The sequence below is a fragment of the Oncorhynchus tshawytscha genome, linkage group LG05 (genome assembly GCF_018296145.1).
Source record: "Oncorhynchus tshawytscha isolate Ot180627B linkage group LG05, Otsh_v2.0, whole genome shotgun sequence".
Classification (NCBI taxonomy): domain Eukaryota; kingdom Metazoa; phylum Chordata; class Actinopteri; order Salmoniformes; family Salmonidae; genus Oncorhynchus; species Oncorhynchus tshawytscha.
This window is the reverse complement of record NC_056433.1, coordinates 65,039,473-65,060,956: the sequence shown is the minus strand read 5'-3', so window position 1 is coordinate 65,060,956 and position 21,484 is coordinate 65,039,473. Positions and strand designations below refer to the sequence as shown.

The window sequence follows — 21,484 nt, the reverse complement described above, 5'->3', positions numbered from 1 at the left end:
ATTAACTTCTGGGTCCCATCCTGACTGATGGCAGCCCATTCTTGCATAATCAATATTGGAGTATGTCAGAATTTGTGGGGTTTTGTTTGTCCACCCGCCTCTTGAGGATTGACCACAAGTTCTCAATGGGATTAAGGTCTGGGGAGTTTCCTGGCCATGGACCCAAAATATCGATGTTTTGTTCCCCGAGCGACTTATTTATAATTTTTGCCTTATGGCAAGGTGCTCCATCATGCTGGAAAAGGCATTGTTCATCACCAAACTGTTCCTGGATGGTTGGGAGACGTTGCTCTCGGAGGATGTGTTGGTACCATTCTTTATTCATGGCTGTGTTCTTAGGCAAAATTGTGAGTGAGCCCACTCCATTGGCTGAGAAGCAACCCCAAACATGAATGGTCTCAGGATGCTTTACTGTTGGCATGACACAGGACTGATGGTAGTGCTCACCTTGTCTTCTCCGGACAAGCTTTTTTCCGGATGCCCCAAACAATCGGACAGCTGATTTATTAGAGAAAATGACTTTACCCCAGTCCTCAGAAGTCCAATCCCTGTACCTTTTGCAGAATATCAGTCTTTTCCTGATGTTTTTCCTGGAGAGAAGTGGCTTCTTTGCTGCCCTTCTTGACACCAGGCCATCTTCAAAAAGTCTTCGCCTCACTGTGCGTGCAGATGCACTCACACCTGCCTGCTGCCATTCCTGAGCAAGCTATTTACTAGTGGTACCCCGATCCCGCAGCTGAATCAACTTTAGGAGACGCTCCTGGCGCTTGCTGAACTTTCTTGGGCGCCCTGAAGCCTTCTTCACAACAATTGAACCGCTCTCCTTGAAGTTCTTGATGATCTGATAAATGGTTGATTTAGGTGGAATCTTACTGGCAGCAATATACTTGCCTGTGAAGCCCTTTTTGTGCAAAGCAATGATGACGGCACGTGTTTCCTTGCAGGTAACCATGGTAAACAGAGGAAGAACAATGATTCCAAGCACCAACCTCCTTTTGAAGCTTCCAGTCTGTTATTTGAACTCAATCAGCATGACAGAGTGATCTCCAACCTTGTCCTCGTCAACACTCACACCTGTGTTAACGAGAGAATCACTGACATGATGTCAGCTGGTACTTTTGTGGCAGGGCTGAAATGCAGTGGAAATGTTTTTCGGGGATTCAGTTCATTTGCATGGCAAAGAGGGACTTTGCAATTAATTGAAATTTATCTGATCACTCTTCATAACATTCTGGAGTATATGCAAATTGCCATCATACAAACTGAAGCAGCAGACTTTGTGAAAATTAATATGTGTCATTCTCAAAACTTTTGGCCACGACTGTACACTGTTGACGTTGAGACTGTTGTTTTGCGGGTACTATTTAATGAAGCTGCCAGTTGAGGACTTGTGAGGCATCCGTTTCTCAAACTAGACACTCTAATGTACTTATCCTCTTGCTCAGTTGGGCACCGGGGCCTCCCACTCCTCTTTCTATTGTGGTTAGAGCTAGTTTTCGCTGTTCTGTGAAGGGAGTAGTTCACAGCATTGTACAAGATCTTCAGTTTCTTGGCAATTTCTCACATGGAATAGCCTTCATTTCTCAGAACAAGAATAGACTGATGAGTTTCAGAAGAAAGTTCTTTGTTTCTGGCCATTTTGAGCCTGTAATCGACCCCACAGATTCTGATGCTCCAGATACTCAACTATTCTAAAGAAGGCCAGTTTTATTGCTTCTTTAATCAGAACAGTTGTCAGCTGTGCTAACATAAGTGCAAAAGGGTTTTCTAATGATCAATTAGCCTTTTAAAATGATACACTTGGATTAGCTAACACAACGTGCCATTGGAAGCAGGAGTGATGGTTGCTGATAATGGGCCTCTGTACGCCTATGTAGATATTCCATTAAAAATCAGCTGTTTCCAGCTACAATTGTCATTTACAACATTAACAATGTCTACACTGTTATTCTGATCAATTTAATGTTATTTTAATGGACAAAAAATGTGCTTTTCTTTCAAAAACAACAACATTTCTAAGTGACTCCAAACTTTTGAACGATAGCTGGCTTTCTGTATAGCACTTTGTGACATCGGCTGATGTAAAAAGGGCTTTATAAATACATTTGATTTGACTGATTGATTGATTGTGTATATATGCAGAAAAGCCAACAGACAAGGTAGGAATATCTTTATTTTGACTCTGCTGATGTTGTGTCGATACAAAAATCCCACATTTAAAAGTAATAACCTGAATAATAGTAATGAATCGCCGTGATGATAACGAAGTGTAATGGCTTGTTTCAAATAGGTTTTATTAGGAAGCATATGCATATTCTTGAACGATTATGTTGGTGTCTGTACATTGGCCTGGCCAATTACCGTAACCTCAAATTCCAAGACCGTCACAGCCATATCAGTCAGTACAGGTGTCAAACTAACCACAATGTATGTGCCAAACTACACTGATCAGTACCACCAGTTCTACACTAGAGCTCCAGACAGCATCCCTTAGTGCTTCACTACACAGACTGGCCTGCAATGACAACACAACCCCACGCTAAAACCTGGCCCTATCAAGCAATAATACTACACCACTAATGTGACCCTACTGTACCAAGAGTAACAAAGTTCTCTCTCTCTCTCTCCCTCCAATCTGCTGGCTCTGCACTTTTCTTTTCTTCCAGGAGCTATTTTTATCACGTTAAACATTTGCATCACAAAAGGAGGCAGAGCCTGTAACTTAAAGAAGGAAAGCCAGGTTTGCCGGGTCAACAGGATGTTTGATATTTTGGTTGTATTAGGATATTTGGCACAGGTTGAACAACATGTCGGTACCGGGCTCATTGAACTTAGGGGGTGCTGGGAGTGTGTGAGGGGTGCTATTTTGGAATCTTTGAAGATGAAGCGATGGCAGCCTGCGCTCAGCTGTGAGCTCAGGCTAGGGGGGACTTCCTGCCCTCTGCCTCATATTCATCAGGCGATGAGGAGGAAGTCCGACAGACTGAAAGCACTGGCACCCACACACCTGGAGAGAATTACACACACCTGGGGAAAAAGACACTCACCCATAGAGTGCACACTCATGACCATGTGCACACAAATGTACACACACCCACATGTTTATGTTAACCCATCTGCATTCACCTCCAAATCCTAAACATGTCCTTCAACATGCAGTGTTATTTATTACCACTTATGGTGCCTGTCCTTCATGGGTTCCCAGCATGGGATTTACACCTGCAACTCTCAAGGTTACACTTTCATCTGGTCCCTCAAACCCCTCAACTGTACTAATGATGCACCCACACAATGAAAGTAAGGCCCTTTTTACATTGACAAGAGTTGAAGGATATTCGAGGTATCGATTGTCGAGATACATTACTGTAATGAGAGAGATAGAGAGAGAGGGAGAGAGGGGAAGAGATAGAGAGTGTCATAGTTGAATGCCATTTTTCCTTGACATCCCATGATGACACAAGAGTGACTCTCACCAGTCTGTCTGTCTGACCCACGACCTTCAAGCAGTGTCTTTATTCAATCCATAACCTTGCCATTTATATTGCATAACTGTTCTGCTGAACAGAGGGCACACAGACAGAGAGCAATGTTTGTGTGTGTGCGTGTGTTTGTCTGTGAGGGGCTGAGGTATCTTACGTGGTGGAGGAATGAGTGGAGGGGCAGAGTTGACATTGTAGGGTGGAGGCGGGAAAGGAGGCAGGGGGAAGAAGGGGGGCATCTTAGTGGGAGTAGGCTCAGCGTCAGATGGCTTGGAAAGCACCTGTAATGCATGCACACACACACACAGAGACACACAAAAACAAAGCTCAGACTAGGTAAGCAAATGTACTAGATTAATCAAGAGGAAAGACAAGGTGTAGTTTAGAATAACACAGACACACAAACCTGGATGTTATTTCCTTCTATATTGTGACGTCTCTGTTCCTCTACCCGGCTGATGGTACCAGTTTGTCCTCCAATAACATTGGTGGTGCCGCTTGTCTTTCTACTGGCCATAGCAGAACAGAGTAAACATACAAAAAACCCAACACAATATGTCTCTGTGCATAGATCATGCATAAAAAGGAATGCAAGTTTGGGTAAATCTCTTGTTTTTTACATGGTTTTAATCTCAGGATGTGATCTGTTTACCAGTGTATGGGTAACATTCTGATGTTGAAAAATATATAAAACACAACATGTAAATTGTTGGTGGCAGGTAGCCTGGCGGGTAAGAGCATTGGACCAGTAACTGAAAGGTTGCTGGATCGAATCCCAGAGCTGACAAGGTAAATATCTGTCGTTCTGCCCCTGAGTAAGGCAGTTAACCCACTGTTCCCTGGGCGCCGATGACGTGGCTGTCGATTAAGGCAGCCCCACGCACCTCTCTGATTCAGAGGGGTTGGGTTAAATGCGGAAGACACATTTCAGTTGAATGCATTCAGTTGTACAAATGACTAGGTATCCCCCTTTCTCCATGTTTCATGAGATGAAATAAAAGATTCCAGATATTCTCCATATGCACAAAAACGTATTTCTCCCACATTTTGTGCATTTGTTTACATCCCTGTTAGTGAGCATTTCTCCTTTGTCAAGATAATATATCCACCTGACAAGTGTGGCATATCTATCAAGAAGCTGATTTAACAGCATGATCATTACACATATGCACATTGTGCTGGGGACAATAAAAGACCACTCTAAAATTAGCAGTTTTGTCACACAACCCAATGCCACAGATGTCTCACGTTGAGGGAGCGTGCAATTGTCATGCTGACTACAGGAATATAATGTTAATTTCTCTACCACAAGCCATCTTCAACGTTGTTTTAGAGAATTTGGCAGTACGTCCAATCGGCCTCAAAACTGCAGACCACGTGTAACCATACCAGCCCAGGACCTCCACATCCGGCATATTCCCCTGCAGGATCGTCTGAGACTAGCCACCCGGAAAGCTGATGAAACTGAGGAGTATATCTGTCTGTAATAAAGGCCTTTTGTGGGGAAAAACTCATTCTGATTGGCTGAGCCTGGCTCCCAAGTAGGTGGGCCTATTCCCTCTCAAGCCCACCCATGGCTGCGCCCCTGCCCATTCATGTGAAATCCATAGATTAGGCACTAATGAATGTATTCAATTAACTTTTTTCCTGATATGAACTGTAACTCAGTGAAATCATTGAAATTGTTGCATGTTGCATTAATATTTTTGTTCAGTCTATACATACACACACACACACACCGTGTGTACAAAACATTAAATACACCTGCTCTTTCCATGACATAGACTGACCAGGTAAATCCAGGTGAAAGCTCTGATCACTTATTGATGTCAGTGTAGATGAAAGGGAGGTGATAGGTTAAAAAAGGATTTTTAAGCCTCGAGACATTTGAGACATGGATTGTGTATGTGTGCCATTCAGTGGGTGAGTGGGCAAGACAACAGATTTAAGTGCCTTTGAACGGGGTATGGTAGTAGGTCCCAGGCACACCGGTTTGAGTGTGTCAAGAACGGCAATGCTGATGGGTTTTTCACACTTAAAAGTTTCCTGTGTGTATCAAGAATGGTCCACCATCCAAAGGACATCCAGCCAACATCAGGCCAGTGGTCAAAAACAGGGGATGAAAGAGGACAAAAGAGGCTGACACGAATTGTGCAGAGAAACAGACTGGCTACAGTTAGTCGACTGACAGTCCAGTACAACATTGGTGCCCAAATACCCTTAAAATATACTCTTCGTACCTTGACATGAATGGGGTATGAGAGCCGATGACCTTACAGAGTTCCACTTCTTTCAGCAAAAAACAAGAAACTGTGGCCAAATGAACAAAAAACCACTAGACACTGAAGCATTGGAAAAATATTGCCTGGTTTGATGAATCCTGGTTCCTGCTATTTCACACTGATGGGAGGACTAGCGTATGGAGAAAATCACGAGTACCTCAAATCAAGTTTTATTGGTCACATACACATGGTTAGCAGATGTTAATGTGAGTGTAGCGAAATGCTTGTGCTTCTAGATCCGACCGTGCAGTAATATCTAACAAGTAATCTAACAATTTCACAACAACTACCTTTCACAACAACTACAGTATACACATTTGAGATGAGTAATGTAGGTTATGTAAAAATTACATAAAGTGGCATTGTTTAAAGTGACTAGTGATGCATTTATTACATCCAATTCTTTATTATTAAAGTGGCTAGAGATTTGAGTCAGTATGTTAGTGATGGCTGTTCAACAGTCTGATGGCCTTGAGATAGAAGCTGTTTTTCAGCCTCTCGGTCCCAGCTTTGATGCACCTGTACTGACCTCGCCTTCTGCTTATGATAGCGGGGTGAACAGGCAGTGGCTCAGGTGGTTGTTGTCCTTGATGATCTTTTTGGCCTTCCTGTGACATTGGGTGGTGTAAGTGTCCTGGAGGGCAGGTAGTTTGCCCCCGGTGATGCGTTGTGCAGACCTCACTACCCTCTGGAGAGCCTTACGGTTGTGGGTGGAGCAGTTGCCACACCAGGCAGTGATATAGCCCAACAGGATGCTCTCGATTGTGCATCTGTAAAGGTTTGTGAGTGTTTTTGGTGACAAGCCAAATTTCTTCAGCCTCCTGAGGTTGAAGAGGTGCTGTTGCGCCTTCTTCACCACGCTGTCTGTGTGGGTGGACCATTTCAGATTGTCCGTGATGTGTATGCAAAGGAAATTAAAACGATCCACCTTCTCCAGTAGGCCGTCTCGTCGTTGTTGGTAATCAAGTCTACCACTGTAGTGTCGTCTTCAAACTTGATGATTGAGTTGGAGGCGTGCATGGCCACACAGTCATGGGTGAACAGGGAGTACAGGAGAGGGCTGAGAACGCACCCTTGTGGGGCCCCAGTGTTGAGGATCAGCGGGGTGGAGATGTTGTTTCCTACCTTCACCACCTGGGGGGGGCGGCCCATCAGAAAATCCAGAACCCAGTTGCGCAGGGCTTGGTCGAGACCAAGGATCTCGAGCTTAATGACGAGTTTGGAGGGTACTATGGTGTTAAATGCTGAGCTGTAATCAATGAACAGCATTCTTACATAGGTATTCCTCTAGTCCAGATGGGTTAGGGCAGTGTGCAGTGTGATTGCGTCGTCTGTGGACCTATTGGTGCGGTAAGCATGCATCCGTCATGCCGCGTTTCAACATTGCAGGCTGGTGGTGGTGGTGTGATGGTGTGGGGTGTGTTTTCATGACCCACATTGTGCCCTTTCATAAAGGTGGAGCAACCTTTGAATGCCACAGAATATCTGAACATCATTGCCAATCAGGTGCATTCCTTCATGGCAGCAGTGTATCCATCTGCAAATTGATTTTTTCTGCAGGATAATGCCGCATGCCACAAGGCTAGGATTGCACAGGAATGGTTCCACTAACATGGTAGTGAATTCAGCTTACAGCAGTGGCCTGCGCAGTCACCAGATCTCAATCCAATTTAGCATCTGGGGGATGAGATGGAACAAGCTATTTGGAGTAGAGATCCACTACCAGCCAACTTGACACAACTATGGGAAGTATTGGTGTCAACATGGGCCAGCATCCCTGTGGAACGCGTTCGACACCTTGAAGAGACCATTCCCCAACGAACTGAGGCTGTTGCGAGGGTAAACAGGGGTGCATTTCAATGTTAGGAAGGTGTTGCTAAAGTTTTGTACACTCAGTGTATATACAGTATATTATCTAATGGCTGTGACCCCCATCACCCTCTTCCAGGTTTATTAACGCATTCCCCCCCAGATACTGATGGGACACTAACCCCTTTTCGGTAACTAGGATTTAATCTGAAATAAACATTATAAGGGAAAAGCATAAAAACTGCATCAACCAGCCAGAAGTCACTCCATCTGGCCTCTAAAAGCACCCTAATATCAAATAAATATAAAACAGAGCAGCTTAGCCAGAAGCCAATACACATGTCACTTCTTCATCTACTTTCTCAAAGATACATGGATTTAAAATGTGACAGAGAAGAAAGGCCCACACTAACCCTCCCTTACGCTGGACACAGTCAGGCTCCTAAACATCTTTGCAGTATTTTTGTGTGTGTGTGTGTTATTTCTCACGTTATTAGCCAAGAACATTCTTTGATTTATTACATACAGCCAGAAAGAACTTTTGGATATCAGAGTCGGTAGCTCACCAGCATTACGACCAGTAAAACAACTTTCCTGAATTGGATTCTTTGTTATTTCTTAATTCCATTCTATTACTTTTAGATTTGTGTGTATTGTTATATATTACTGCAATGTTAGAGCTAGGAACACAAGCATTTTGCTACACCTGCAATAACATCTGCTGAATATGTGTCTGCAACCAATTTAATTTTTTTTTTCTCATTTACAACTGCAACCGGGCCAAGATAAAGCATAGCAGTGTGAACAGACAACAACACAGAGTTACACATGGAGTAAACAATAAACAAGTCAATAACACAGTAGAAAAAAAGAGTCTATTTTTATTTATTTAACTAGGCAAGTCAGTCAAGAACAAATTCTTATTTTCAATGACGTTCTAAGAACAGTGGGTTAACTGCCTGTTCAGAAGCAGAACGACAGATTTGTACCTTGTCAGGTCGGGGATATGAACTTGCAACCTTTCAGTTACTAGTCCAACGCTCTAACCACCAGGCTACCCTGCCGCCCCAAAATAATAAAATTAGATTTGATTTGAGGAAATGTGGAGAGAATGCAATACAACACAATATGTGCTCATCCAAACAAGCATCAAGTTTGCACCACAAAGTTTCCAAACCCAGTGGCCCAACAATGCGAGACTTCTGGGAATGCTTGCAAAGCAGACAGGTTTTGAGAGGTCAATGAGAGAAGTGAAAAATTATTCCTTAGTTGTTCATTTTCTCTCAATTTAATGGCACAACATAGACTTAAGCCAATGTCTTAAGTAGCTGAACATGTTATTACTCCAACCTTGTGAAAAACAACTTTATAATCAAAGGAGTGCCTTTAATTTGACAGCCTGAACATGCGCAGTTCGGCGTGAGACGACCGTTAGAACCAATGACGTGATTCTGCGCATTAGCTTAGCTAGCCGAACATCGCCATGACATCGCCTACAAGCATGATCTGGGATTTCTATTGGAGAAGCAGTTTCTACACATCTTCATACTAAACCATCTATGTTTGAACTTTCACCCTTCCGGAGCCACCAGCGTTCGTTCTCACAGCTCAATAGAGGGAGCGAGAGGGTCTGTAGTGTAGGGACACCTTATTTAACATTTCATCCGCTGCACAATGCTGTGTGTATTTGTGTTTGTCATGCTTGGACTTTCTGCTTAACTTCTGTCGGTCGTGTCACTGAGAGAGGGAGAAGCGTGACCGCTGAGTAACGCTCAGACTCACATCCCCTCCACTGAGGGGAACCTTGCTGAGGAAGGGGGGTATCATATAGAGACGGACCTTTACTTAAGTGGCCTGTGTTAATCACCCTTATCCCCCTCAGTCTGTAGTCTGGACCACCCTGACATGAGCCCTGCTAAACTCACAAGAGACAGGATTGGAGGGAGCGAGCAAGAAAGTAGGAGAGGAGAGGGACAGAGCCAAAGGGAAAGCAAGAAGGAGTGGAGGGGTGGAGGATTGTGTGTTTGTGATAGTCCATCACTCTTCCTTATGAGGTGCAGAGAACCTGGTGCCTGAGTGGAACCAGAATGAGTCCATGGGGCTGAGAGGACAGGAGTGTTTACAAACACAGTCTGCTAACGTCTGCTGCTACGGGCTCAAGCCCGTAAATGATTGGCCCATGTAATTGAGCAGTAAAACTCCAGGGCCCCAGTCTTCACACACTAAAAACAGCTCCCCGCAGGGCTCTGCCTGCCCCAATGCTAAAAACTTCCCTTCACAGGTGGCCGTTAACGGGAACATGACGGAAGGTGGTGCACATGAGGACTTCATTAGAGGGAACAGAGCAGTTTAACTAAGCAACGCTCGCAGCACCTCTACCTTTATTTCTAGCCATTTAATAGTTAAGTGACTTAACATACCTTCCATGAATTATCCCTTTAAAACATTTCCGGGTGTAATGTGTTCGGTAAGAACATTACCTCAGACACAGGTACCACTGACCAATACAAACTTGACCCATTGAACACCCTGATGGGTTCCAGGTGGCAGTGACCAGTGAAGTGAGGCTGTGATGACCGGCTGGTAGTGGTTACCACAGACATGTGTAGTATGTTTATTCATGCCACAGCTGCTGTGATACATACAGTGGGGGAGAGGGGGACAAATCTGGGTACCTACCTGGACAAGGCTGATTTGTAGTGGTTGCTGGGGGAGGAGTAGTCAGATCTAAAGCAGGGAAGGTCCCATTCCTGGACCGAAGAGGCAGAACAACTCACTCACACAACTTCAGCAACGTCAAAGCATGACAATGTTTCTTTAATGGGAACAATTATTGTACTTATATTGTGATAATGCATAATCTTGTATCCAGGTCCAAAAATAATTACATGTTTTACCATGAGTTTAGTGGCTGAAGCGTGGTTCATGACCTTATACCCCATGCGTAATCTCCTCTGGTTCTCACAGTAGGCTTTCCAGGAGTCCTCGTTAAGTGCGAGTCTAAACACAAACACAACCAAAAGCTGAACAGACCGTATCACAGACCATTCATCAGCCAGGCCTGAGTTTACACCTGCAACAGAACACGCACATACATAATCTCACTCCAGGGTTTCCGATGTGACCCTGGACATTTGTCCGACAGCATTTTAATTTACCGGATATTTGAGAAATGTATCGGAACCATATGCATTGGGAGTCAACCTACATTGCTCAGAATGACAGAAATCACATTTAGATTATGGTAATTAATCTTAACAGGACATGCAAGTCAAGGATGCAACGTGTGTCATTCTTACTGAATTCTGATGTGCACTTTGAAGATGTTGGAATAACAGTCCACATTTACTTTCTCAGCCAATCTACTATCCTCCATAGTAGAAAAGTGTACCTATTCGATTGGTCAGATTGTCGAGAAAGAAATGGCCTTTTCCAAACATACTCTGGGCTAGTTGTAGGATGATAGATCCCAAATTCATACAACCAGTGGGCCTAGGCTACATAAAAAAAAACTTTGAAAAGCAATGAGTTTGATGCAACAGATCAGAACATTTAGCTTAAAATGTTGATAAACTATTTCTTCACAATATGAGCGCAACAATGCACACAAGGCAGTAGGCTCTGCACAAATGTTTGTTCCATAATGCAATTAGCAGGAAAACAACTTTGTCAAAAGCACACCGCAGATGCAAGTGGTTTCAGAGATGAAAATATCCATTAGAAATTTAGAAAGAGGGGAGATATAAAGATGTACTAGCATGGGTTGCTAATATGACTAGAATTGTGCTTTGGCTACTGGACAATGAAAGAAAACCAGTAGAATATGAGAGAACTAGTCTTCTGGTTTCAATGGCATATGGCATCTTTATTAAATAATTGCCTCCACAGATATGGTCAGATTTTTGCTAGGCTACTTTGAAGCAAGGTAAGACACCTCATAATATGTAGTAAAACATTCAGGTTTCAAACAATTAAGTATGTTTTCAAAATGCATAATGCCTCCAGGTAATTACAAAGTGATGTGTGATGTGCTAACGTGCTAATGAATCCTGCCTTCTGTTGCCTATGCATTTGAATGGCAAATGGGAAGCGCGCTTCAATTACCAGTGGATCATTCATTTTTTTAAATGCTCATTTTAATCGTGGCCATCAAAATGTTTAACACGCGATTGCATTTAGAAATGTTGAGCAATGACTGGGATTATAAAAGCATGTTTCACTCCAGCAGCAACGACTTAGCTGTTTGAGGAGCTGTAGCAGAAACTCTCAGCTCTCGCGCTGTCTGACAGATTTTCCGCTTAAGGGCTCTGTATCTGTATGTTGTGTGTGTGTGTGATAAATAAGATGCATAATGAATATACACACACGGCAATTTAATTCCACTCAATTATGCTAATTATCCTAGAGACCGATAAGCATGACCAGTCAAAAGCATTATTTCAAAATAAAACAATTTTGGAAGGGGAAGGCACAATTGGCCAGCATCAATTTTATTTATCGTTTTTTCTATTATTATTATATTTTTGTTTAATTTATTTTTAAATCAGCCAAAAGCCAGCTATTACAGGCGGAAACCCTGCTTCACACCAACCAACACACACACCACTTACCATGCTTTCTCCATGGCTTTTCTTCAAAAGACTCCACGTCGACCTCCAACACAGGGATTCCGTTAACACTACCCTGTGCATCCACGTCCACTCCTTTGGCTTTGGGGCAAACTGCACCAGAGATGACAGGACACACAGTCAGTGACACATTCACTTCACACTCTTGCCACTACAATTAATGAGGGTCTGGATGGGTAAATAATGCCGCGTTCACGTGCTAGTCGGAATTAGGAAACTCTGACATTTCCGACTAGCAGGTGAACGCGGAACAAGCATGCACTGACACATACATGACCTACAGTGGGGCAAAAAAGTATTTAGTCAGCCACCAATTGTGCAAGTTCTCCCACTTAAAAAGATAAGAGAGGCCTGTAATTTTCATCATAGCTACACTTCAACTCTGACAGACAAAATTAGGAAAAAAAATCCAGAAAATCACATTGTAGGAATTTTAATGAATTTATTTGCAAATTATGGTGGAAAATAAGTATTTGCTCACCTACAAACAAGCAAAATTTCTGGCTCTCACAGACCTGTAACTTCTTCTTTAAGAGGCTCCTCTGTCCTCCACTCATTACCTGTATTAATGACACCTGTTTGAACTTGTTATCAGTATAAAAGACACCTGTCCACAACCTCAAACAGTCACACTCCAAACTCCACTATGGCCAAGACCAAAGAGCTGTCAAAGGACACCAGAAACAAAATTGTAGACCTGCACCAGGCTGGGAAGACTGAATCTGCAATAGGTAAGCAGCTTGGTTTGAAGAAATTAACTGTGGGAGCAATTATTAGGAAATGGAAGACATACAAGACCACTGATAATCTCCCTCGATCTGGGGCTCCACACAAGATCTCACCCCGTGGGGTCAAAATGATCACAAGAACGGTGAGCAAAAATCCCAGAACCACACGGGGGGACCTAGTGAATGACCTGCAGAGAGCTGGGACCAAACAAAGCCTACCATCAGTAACACACTACGCCTCAAATCCTGCAGTGCCATCTGGCCCATCTGAAGTTTGCTAGAGAGCATTTGGATGATCCAGAAGAAGATTGAGAGAATGTCATATGGTCAGATGAAACCAAAATATAGCTTTTTGGTAAAAACTCAACTCGTCGTGCTTGGAGGACAAAGAATGCTGAGTTGCATCCAAAGAACACCGTACCTACTGTGAAGCATGGGGGTGGAAACATCATGCATTTGGGGCTGTTTTTCTGCAAAGGGACCAGGACGACTGATCCGTGTAAAGGAAAGAATGAATGGGGCCATTGTGAGATTTTGAGTGAAAACCTCCTTCCATTGGCAAGGGCATTGAAGATGAAACGTGGCTGGGTCTTTCAGCATGACAATGATCCCAAACACACCGCCCAGGCAACGAAGGAGTGGCTTCGTAAGAAGCATTTCAAGGTCCTGGAGTGGCCTAGCCAGTCTCCAGATCTCAACCCCATAGAAAATCTTTGGAGGGAGTTGAAAGTCCGTGTTGCCCAGCAACAGCCCCAAAACATCACTGCTCTAGAGGAGATCTGCATGGAGGAATGGGCCAAAATACCCGCAACAGTGTGTGAAGACTTACAGAAAACGCTTGACCTCTGTCATTGCCAACAAAGGATATATAACAAAGTATTGAGATAAACTTTTGTTGTCGACCAAATACTTGTTTTCTACCATAATTTGCAAATAAATTCATTAAAAATCCTACAATGTGATTTTTCTGGATTTTTTAAACTAATTTTGTCTGTCATAGTTGAAGTGTACCTATGATAAATTACAGGCCTATCTCATCTTTTTAAGTGGGAGAACTTGCACAATTGGTGGCTGTCTAAATACTTTTTTGCCCCACTGTATGTGGCCTAGGTGAGGAGTGTTTACCTGATGCATGTGTTCTCCCTGCAGCCTTAATGATGAGATTAACAGGCATGGATCCAAAGGTACAACACAATGAAAAAAAAAAAAAAAAAAAAAAACACACCGTTATCATCATCACCACCAAGGGGACACACACTGAGAGACATGCTGCCTTCATGACTCTGGGCAATGTGCTTTGAAGAACCCTGAAAGTGACATGGGGTGAGGAGAATAAGGCATGCTGCCAAATATGCATACTGTAACATGGAACCATAATCATGACTCATAAAATTATCTGAGAAAGGAGAGGCAACAGCAACTGACGTCCGTCGCGCTGACAGTCAGGTGAAAAAAAGCTCTCTTCAAAAGGTTTTTCCATCTAACAGTGTACAGGGTCTGATATATAATGTTCTTTTCAACTTAAATTGGATCTTCAAAACTAATCCAGATTGCAGGACAGTAACACACTGCTGTATTTAACACATTGCTGTTATCTAGACTCTCACCTGAACGGCTGTGACGGGGCTCCAATGGTTACACACATGTCATCATCATCATCATCCTCATTGTCGCTGTCACTTTCTTGGTCTTCCTGACCTGTATCCTGGCATTACAGAAACACAAAGACAAAGATGGAGACAACATACATTCATAAAAGCATTACATGCATCACACACACAGTTAATGAGGAATATGCCAAGAAGCAAGAAGGGTTCTGAGGGAATCCATGATGGGTTTCCATCAAAACAGAAGAGTGTTGTTTATCCCAGGTTGACTCCTCCATATCCCTGAGCAGTACCTGCTTCACTACTTCATTCTCATGGACCTCAGCAGTCGGCTTGGGCTTTGCACTGTGAAAAAAAGATAACATCACTAGAAAAACAGTCAGTTTAGATCGAGACTTTTGTAACATTTGAAGAATAGAGTACAGGGGAATGTTACGAGATTTGCAAACAGGGATATTACTTAACTTGTCTGCAGACTGCATACTGTACATTTCCTTGTAAAGGGATGAAAGTAAAATGACAGCCTATCGCTTGAAGAATCCCTAATGTAAATGTAATGGTTGAGCAGCTCAAAGAGAGACTGTTTGATTCTGAAAACGCTGCGTTTACTCTGAGGCAATACGCTTTAACAAAGCCGAACACATCGACCATCATAGCCCCTATCAAATGGAGCCTTAGATCCACTTTCCCACGCTCACAAACAAACAGCGCCTGTCCGGCCAAGGATTTAACAAGCATCCAAATAGTTCTTAATGTTCCACTTGACTGGCTGCACATTTCAGGCGTTGCACAGAGTGGCGTCAGACGCACACACAACCCAGAGATAACAATATTGCTCAGTCATTATTGAGCAGTGAAAAGTACATTATATCTAAAGGCTTCATTAATAAAGCACAATTGGTCCTAATGGGGAATGAAGCCACCAGCCCATCTCATTCTGAATCAGTTCACTGCTTACTGTCGTAAGTGATCACTCATGGTCAAAATGGTTTGAATGCAAGAATCATTTAATGCAAATAGGGGAGATGAAGCTGGAGATCATAAAACAGGTAGGGTATAATGGCAAATATTTGTAGAATCGGTACTGGCTGACTCAGAGTGAATACTGTGCATATCTGTTGTGAATCTCAAAAAACATAAAATAGAGGTGTGATGACTATATTATTCGTGTAGACAACTAAAAAGGTGTAATTTATGTAAAAGACAATTTATGCTTGCTTCAGAAATACGGAGGGTGTGACGCAATTGCAGAGCCTCAGCAGGCCAAATCGATCTCTGTACCGCATCGCCGCGCGTGTCCCAAATTTTGTAACAATGCGAGGACTCCGTAAAGCTCCACATTAACATGATTGGTTGACAGTAGGGAGGTTGTGTAAATAAAAATAAACTGACAAAAGCTCTGCTCTACGAAGCGCAAGAAGTATGAATGCGCTGACTGACTTCTGAAGAGGACGAATGCCTTACGGCCACTGCAGATTTCGAATTGACTATGCAGAGCCTTTAAATCGCTCAAAATATCTGTGTACCACAATTATGAATGTAAGTATTTTACAAAAGGAAAAATTTGACAGTATAGTCTAGTAGTATCCACGTCTGATTTTCTAGTACGCTAAGTGTGTATTTGAGATCTAGGTAACCCACTGGGCACAAACTGGATGAATTAACATTGTTCTTGAACCAACCTTGAATAGACTTGAATTGATGTCTGTACCCAGTGGGAATTGATGAATTGAGGATGGAATAGGTGACTGTCTGCTATGTACAAACAGAAGTTTAACAGTGTGTGTTTTACCTGTCACCATTAGGTGCCTCTTCCTCTGCCTTCTCCTCAATCACAGAGAAGAGCCAGTATCAACATGTTTACAACATACACTCAAAATCAAAACAGACAATATCACAGTGGTCTCAAAATATCTAAATGCCTGAACTCAATTATGCTTTGTGCTTGCAATTTTATTTAATAGTCACTGGACATTGTTCTCATATTCACTCCCTACCAAAAAAAAGTTACAGGAAATAAGCAGCAGGAGAAAACAACCCAAAGCGTCGCACTGTCAACGTGGTACGCTGTCGCACGTGCTGTTTCTGGTGTTGTGGTTAGCTTGCTAGCTAACAGAAATTTGACAGCTCATCATTTGCCAGACACAGAATGGTAACTTAGCCCTATAAAAATGTAACTATTTGAGAGCTAAATAGTGCCGTATCTGTTTTGACTACCTCCATATAACAATTATTCCTCTTCATAGCCCCTGCTTGCATCAGAAGCTTTGTCATTTTCTTCTGCGGACATGTCTCTCCAAATTCAGTCACTTCTTCTGAATCACACAACTTGACAGTTACTCCAGCAAATAAAATAAATCGCAATGAAATACCAGTTATTTCGCCAAACTCGAGGTTTTCACAGCACAGATTTTCAAGTTTCAAACTGTTAGTTACAACGGTGAAATTAACACAATTACGGAAAGGACAGCGTGTCACCTTATCAGTCAAAAATAGTGACAGTTTACTCTAATACACACACACACACTCGTTTCCATAGCGACAGTCCACTTTTCACGGACGTAAATCCGCGTTGGAAGAAACAGCAGTTTCCAATTGGTCAGTATGTCTTGAAATTCTCTTTTTTCGCTTCAGTGTATCAATTTCTCAAAATATATTCCCATTACAGTATCTGCCAGAGTCAAACAAGCTTGCGATTTTGTGTCTGAGCTTCATGCTAAGCATATCTATTTTGTATGTTTTTCTAGATTTACTCAAGACATTTACTCAAGTATTTTTGTGTAGTGTGGCTAGTATATTGCTATATGAGGAAACTCAATGCAGCCTAATTTCTGTTTTTAATTAACAGAAAATTCAGAACATTCCCAAATGGAACAGGTGCAGCATATGTATGGTTACGTATATCTGTCGCGACGTGGTATGCCACGTCACCATTAAGAGACGCATGTGTTGGTGTTGTTTTGGAATGGCGTTTGCCTGACAATTTTATAGAAATCTTGTACTTTTCGGTCGGTCTAAACGACAGTAGCATCTCCACGATGTTACCAACTGAGGTCTTTACGTGTTTCCCCGGTCAGATGTGGGACAGAGTGTTGTCAAAGGTAAAGAAAGCGGTGGTTTTCATGGACGACAAGTGTGCTGAGAGTCTTCACTGGAACGGTGGAGCTACCAGTGTATTTGAGTCTGGTGCTCGTAATTTAAAACAGTTTTCGAGCTTCGAATCCGGTGGTGAAAACGAACCAAAGGCAGTGTTTGTGGTGAGCACTTTGCTCAAAGGAAGAACAGCGGACATTATACAAGACATAGTTGGCCTCAGTCATTTTCAGTACTGTGTCGTTTTCACCACCGTAGCCCACTCCATACACCTCCTCGCTAACAATGTCACTGCTGTATTAGAGGGGAACCCTGTGTTCGAGCAGTTTGGAGATAAACTGTGCGAATGGATGGGAGATATGAATTACACCGCTGAAGTCATGCATGCGCCCGTGGTCTTTGCTCCCGTGTCACCACAGCTCTTTCTCGCACCCACCTTCGCGCACCTGTTCCCACTGCTGCCACGGGACCTCGAGGCGATCAATATGAAGCGCCCAGAGAAGAAGAGGTTCGGAAGCTTGACTGATGTTGACTTGCACTCTCTTACTCCGGAGCTGCAGATTGAAATTAAATCTCTAGCCTCTGCGGTTAATTCCATGTTTGAGTCCACCAGCACCCGGGAGGAGAGCTTTGCCTTGGGTCCAATGAGCCGTCTCATCGCTGGGGAACTTGCCAATCATCCTCAAGCCAAAAACCGCAGAAAGACAGCCCCCAATAAAGCATCCATCGTCTTCATCGACAGGACACTGGATCTAACAGGTGCATAAGTCTTGTACAACTACTGATGTCCATAAACATGCCAAGCTGCAGCCCTGAGTGCAACATTCACACTTTCCACATGTCAGAATTATTTAATTGCTGCACCTCCCTGCCTAACAGAAAGGGCATTTGATTGTCATACTTCCTTATTCCATATTCTATTCCCCTTACACACAGAATTAATTCATGTTTACATGGAGCTTGTTTTTGGTTTAAATCTCTCTCTGTTTTTCCTTGTCCTCAGGGGCTGCTGGTCACCATGGTGACAGCCTGGTGGAGAAGATATTGACTGTGCTGCAGCCTTTGCCAGGACACACCACTGATGTGCAGGTGGACATGCTGGAGCTCACTAACCTGCAGCGCACCACTGACTCACAGCCTACCCTGGCTCCAGGCTGCCTCGTACAGACCCAGTGAGTACATCTGTGCTGTAGCCGTTATAGCAAAAATATTGTACTACTGTTGAAAAGTCCAATTTCACATGATTCATATACTATATGATAGTTCACTTTTATAGACCCTGGAAATACTTTTTTGAGAATCTATCTGGGCTTTAAATATGGATGGAGCGAGATATTGTTAGGATTTGAAAGAGGGTTGCAGCTTGGCTGGGCCTATAATTATATTTCACGTAGGCACAGGGGATATAGGAAAGGCGGAGACTAGAGAATGGGTTTTGTAAGTTTATCTGACCTAGGTCACCTCTGTTTTCTCATAATTTAAGCAAAAGTTTGCTTGACTTGCTGGCCTTTCTGCCCATGTCATTTCCTTTGGTCAGAGTTGTGGGTTAATCTGACTCTAGTTCTGCTATAATGTGTGTTTATCTATCCAAGGCTCTAATATATCATATCTACTTTATAACAAGGTTTCTAATGTTGCTGTAAAATAGAATATATTCTCAGTCAATTTACCTGGTAAAATAAGGGTAAATAATATATGTTTAGGTTCATTTATCTTGGCCCACAGGGGGTAAACAGGTTTGTGTGTTGTGCTGACTCTCTCTCCTTTCTGTCTCTTTCACCCATTCTCTCTCCCACTCTCTCTGTCTCTTGCTCTCAATTGTTTTTCTCTGAGTCTTTCTCAGTCACTCGCTCTTTCACCCTCCCTACCGCTTACGTTTATGGGGGAACACATGACTTGGATTAAGTAAGAGGTTCAGTGGAGCTTGCCTCCAGTCTGGCCATTGGGTGTGCACGTGTTGGCCTCTTATGGTGAGGCTGTTGTACATGGCAGGGATTAGTCCTAACATCATGTGTTCCACTCTTCCTCTGCCTCTTCATGTGGTTGCAGGAGGAAAATACTTTCATTGGCTATGAAAACGGTTGGCCAGCTCTGCTTTACAGTATTTTCTAACTCTTGTCTGCCTGAATGGTCACCCGCTCATACCCAGTGGGTGGTTGATCTGGAATGGAGCAGGCCCTGTTTGAGCAAGGTGGGAGGTTTAGTTCTAATGGAACGGTTCTGCTGGTTCTGCTGGGTAAGAGCAGCTCAGACACGGAGGGTACTGTAGCGTTTAATTTGAGCACATCGGGGGTAGAGCAGGCCCCACTGACCCCCAGACAGAAGTCTTCATCTGGATCATTTAGGCTACACCAAGCACCTGCACATTCCCACAGATCTCTCACCATGTGGGTGAACTCAATTTACTATGTCCTGATTAGCAAATCCAGAATGTGTTGATCATTTGGAGTTTCTGGTGTCTCTACAGAAACTCTTGCAAATGCAGCCTACTTCAGTCTAGCCATATTTTCTAACATCCAAAAAGGGGGATTGAGGTGAGGGACAAAGCTGCAGTTTGTTGACCTGGATTGGGAAGCAGACCTTTGGGGGTGTTAGGCTGTATTAGATAGTATCCTCTTCCTCGCTATCAGTTTTTAGCATCAGCATTCAGACTTTCATCAGAGAGCGACTCCGAGCCAAATGTGTTATCGCAGAGAGCAGTCGGGAAGGATGGGATCAGCTATCTCTCGCTCTCTCTCACACACACACACACAAGTGGAGATAGCAGTAATAGGATGATCTCGCAGCCAGGGGCCGTGGTGTCTGTAGAGGCTGAGTGTGTGATGTGTGCCAGCAGGAGCGTTATTGCCTTCCCTATCTCAGAGCAGATGGGCCAGTTGAATCTTATCACATCTGTTTAGGAGATTGAAGCATAGCCCAGACACACTCAGGTTAAAGCACCTGGAGCTTCTGGCCCATTTTACACTCTCAAAGAACATTTGTTCACTGGAGTGAAATTACAATCTTTTGGTCTAAAGTTGTAATGTGTTTGTCTATACCGGATAGATAGTTTAAAGTTTTTAATGTCACAAGTACGGTGAAAAGCCTTTCTTGCAAACTCAAAAACCAACAATGCAATAATCAGTAGAAAAAGCACACGAGAAATAAGAACAATTATGAAGAACAAATAGAATGGTTAATGCAGCATCAGGCTGGTTCCACTAGGCTAATGGCTTTATGCACATGTTTTGATTTATTGATGGAAGGCTTGGGATCAAGTCTCTATAGATTGGCTGTGTAGCCATGTTCATATGATACAGGTACAGTATGAATTTTATGCTTTGCTGGTTATGGGGCCCAGCCAGGCTACACAGTATGATTGGCTGTATTATGAAATCCCTCCCAGTCAGCATTGATATTTGTGTCTGACCGCCTCGTCTTTATGTAGCAACATTTTAAATAGTGTTTTTTACATTGTATAAAAGTAGAGACTCAGAGCTACAAAATTGTATATCATACACTGCATTTGAGGAATAATCAGAAAGTATTTCTGCTTTGAAAGTTGATTAACTTGTAACCCCACTTTTGAGAAAATGTCCCATGAATGTTTTTGGTACACCTACTGGAGACCTTTACTTTGTCTACACCCTCTTAAGCTTTATCCCCACACATCTCTTTAAGGATTCACATGTGAGGCCATGTGCTAAACAGAATGAGTAGTTTAGTAAACAACCAAAGATTTCAAGACTAAAAGTAGTAGCATACAATAAGGAAACTCCTGGTTAAAAATACACTGTTCTAATAATTGCCATCTCTGGTAAACACACAGTATAGCAAATATCATCTTTATTTGTCACAAGCACAGGATACAGAAGGTGG

General features: G+C 42.9%; 2 protein-coding genes across 5 annotated transcripts in view; one reads left to right on the top strand and one right to left on the bottom strand.

Annotated features, from left to right (window-relative positions):
• LOC112251134 (pre-mRNA 3'-end-processing factor FIP1-like) overlaps positions 1-15,197 on the bottom strand; it is a 42,208-nt gene extending 27,011 nt beyond the window's left edge. The window contains exons 1-9 of one of the 4 annotated variants that reach the window (XR_006083466.1): positions 14,827-15,194; positions 14,534-14,631; positions 14,052-14,076; positions 12,181-12,291; positions 10,468-10,570; positions 10,250-10,320; positions 3,886-3,985; positions 3,637-3,760; positions 2,134-3,363 (exon numbers count right to left, since the gene is read on the bottom strand). Coding sequence is in view for 2 of the 4 variants with exons in the window: in XM_024421897.2 (XP_024277665.1) it covers positions 3,637-3,760; positions 3,886-3,988; positions 10,250-10,320; positions 10,468-10,512 (343 nt within the window). In the remaining 2 variants the exon portion in view is untranslated. Of the gene's footprint in view, positions 1-2,133; positions 3,364-3,636; positions 3,761-3,885; positions 3,989-10,249; positions 10,321-10,467; positions 10,571-12,180; positions 12,292-14,051; positions 14,077-14,533; positions 14,632-14,826 lie in introns of those variants that run through there. The other 3 variants (XR_002953617.1, XM_024421897.2, XM_024421898.2) reach the window with 3 other exon arrangements.
• A 2,251-nt stretch (positions 15,198-17,448) lies between these two features.
• The window catches only part of LOC112251597 (sec1 family domain-containing protein 2), a 186,703-nt gene continuing 182,667 nt past the window's right edge, over positions 17,449-21,484 (top strand). Inside the window, exons 1-2 of the mRNA XM_042322251.1 lie at positions 17,449-18,385; positions 18,630-18,798. Coding sequence (XP_042178185.1) covers positions 17,572-18,385; positions 18,630-18,798 — 983 coding nt within the window. The 5' untranslated portion in view covers positions 17,449-17,571. The remainder of the gene's footprint in view (positions 18,386-18,629; positions 18,799-21,484) is intronic.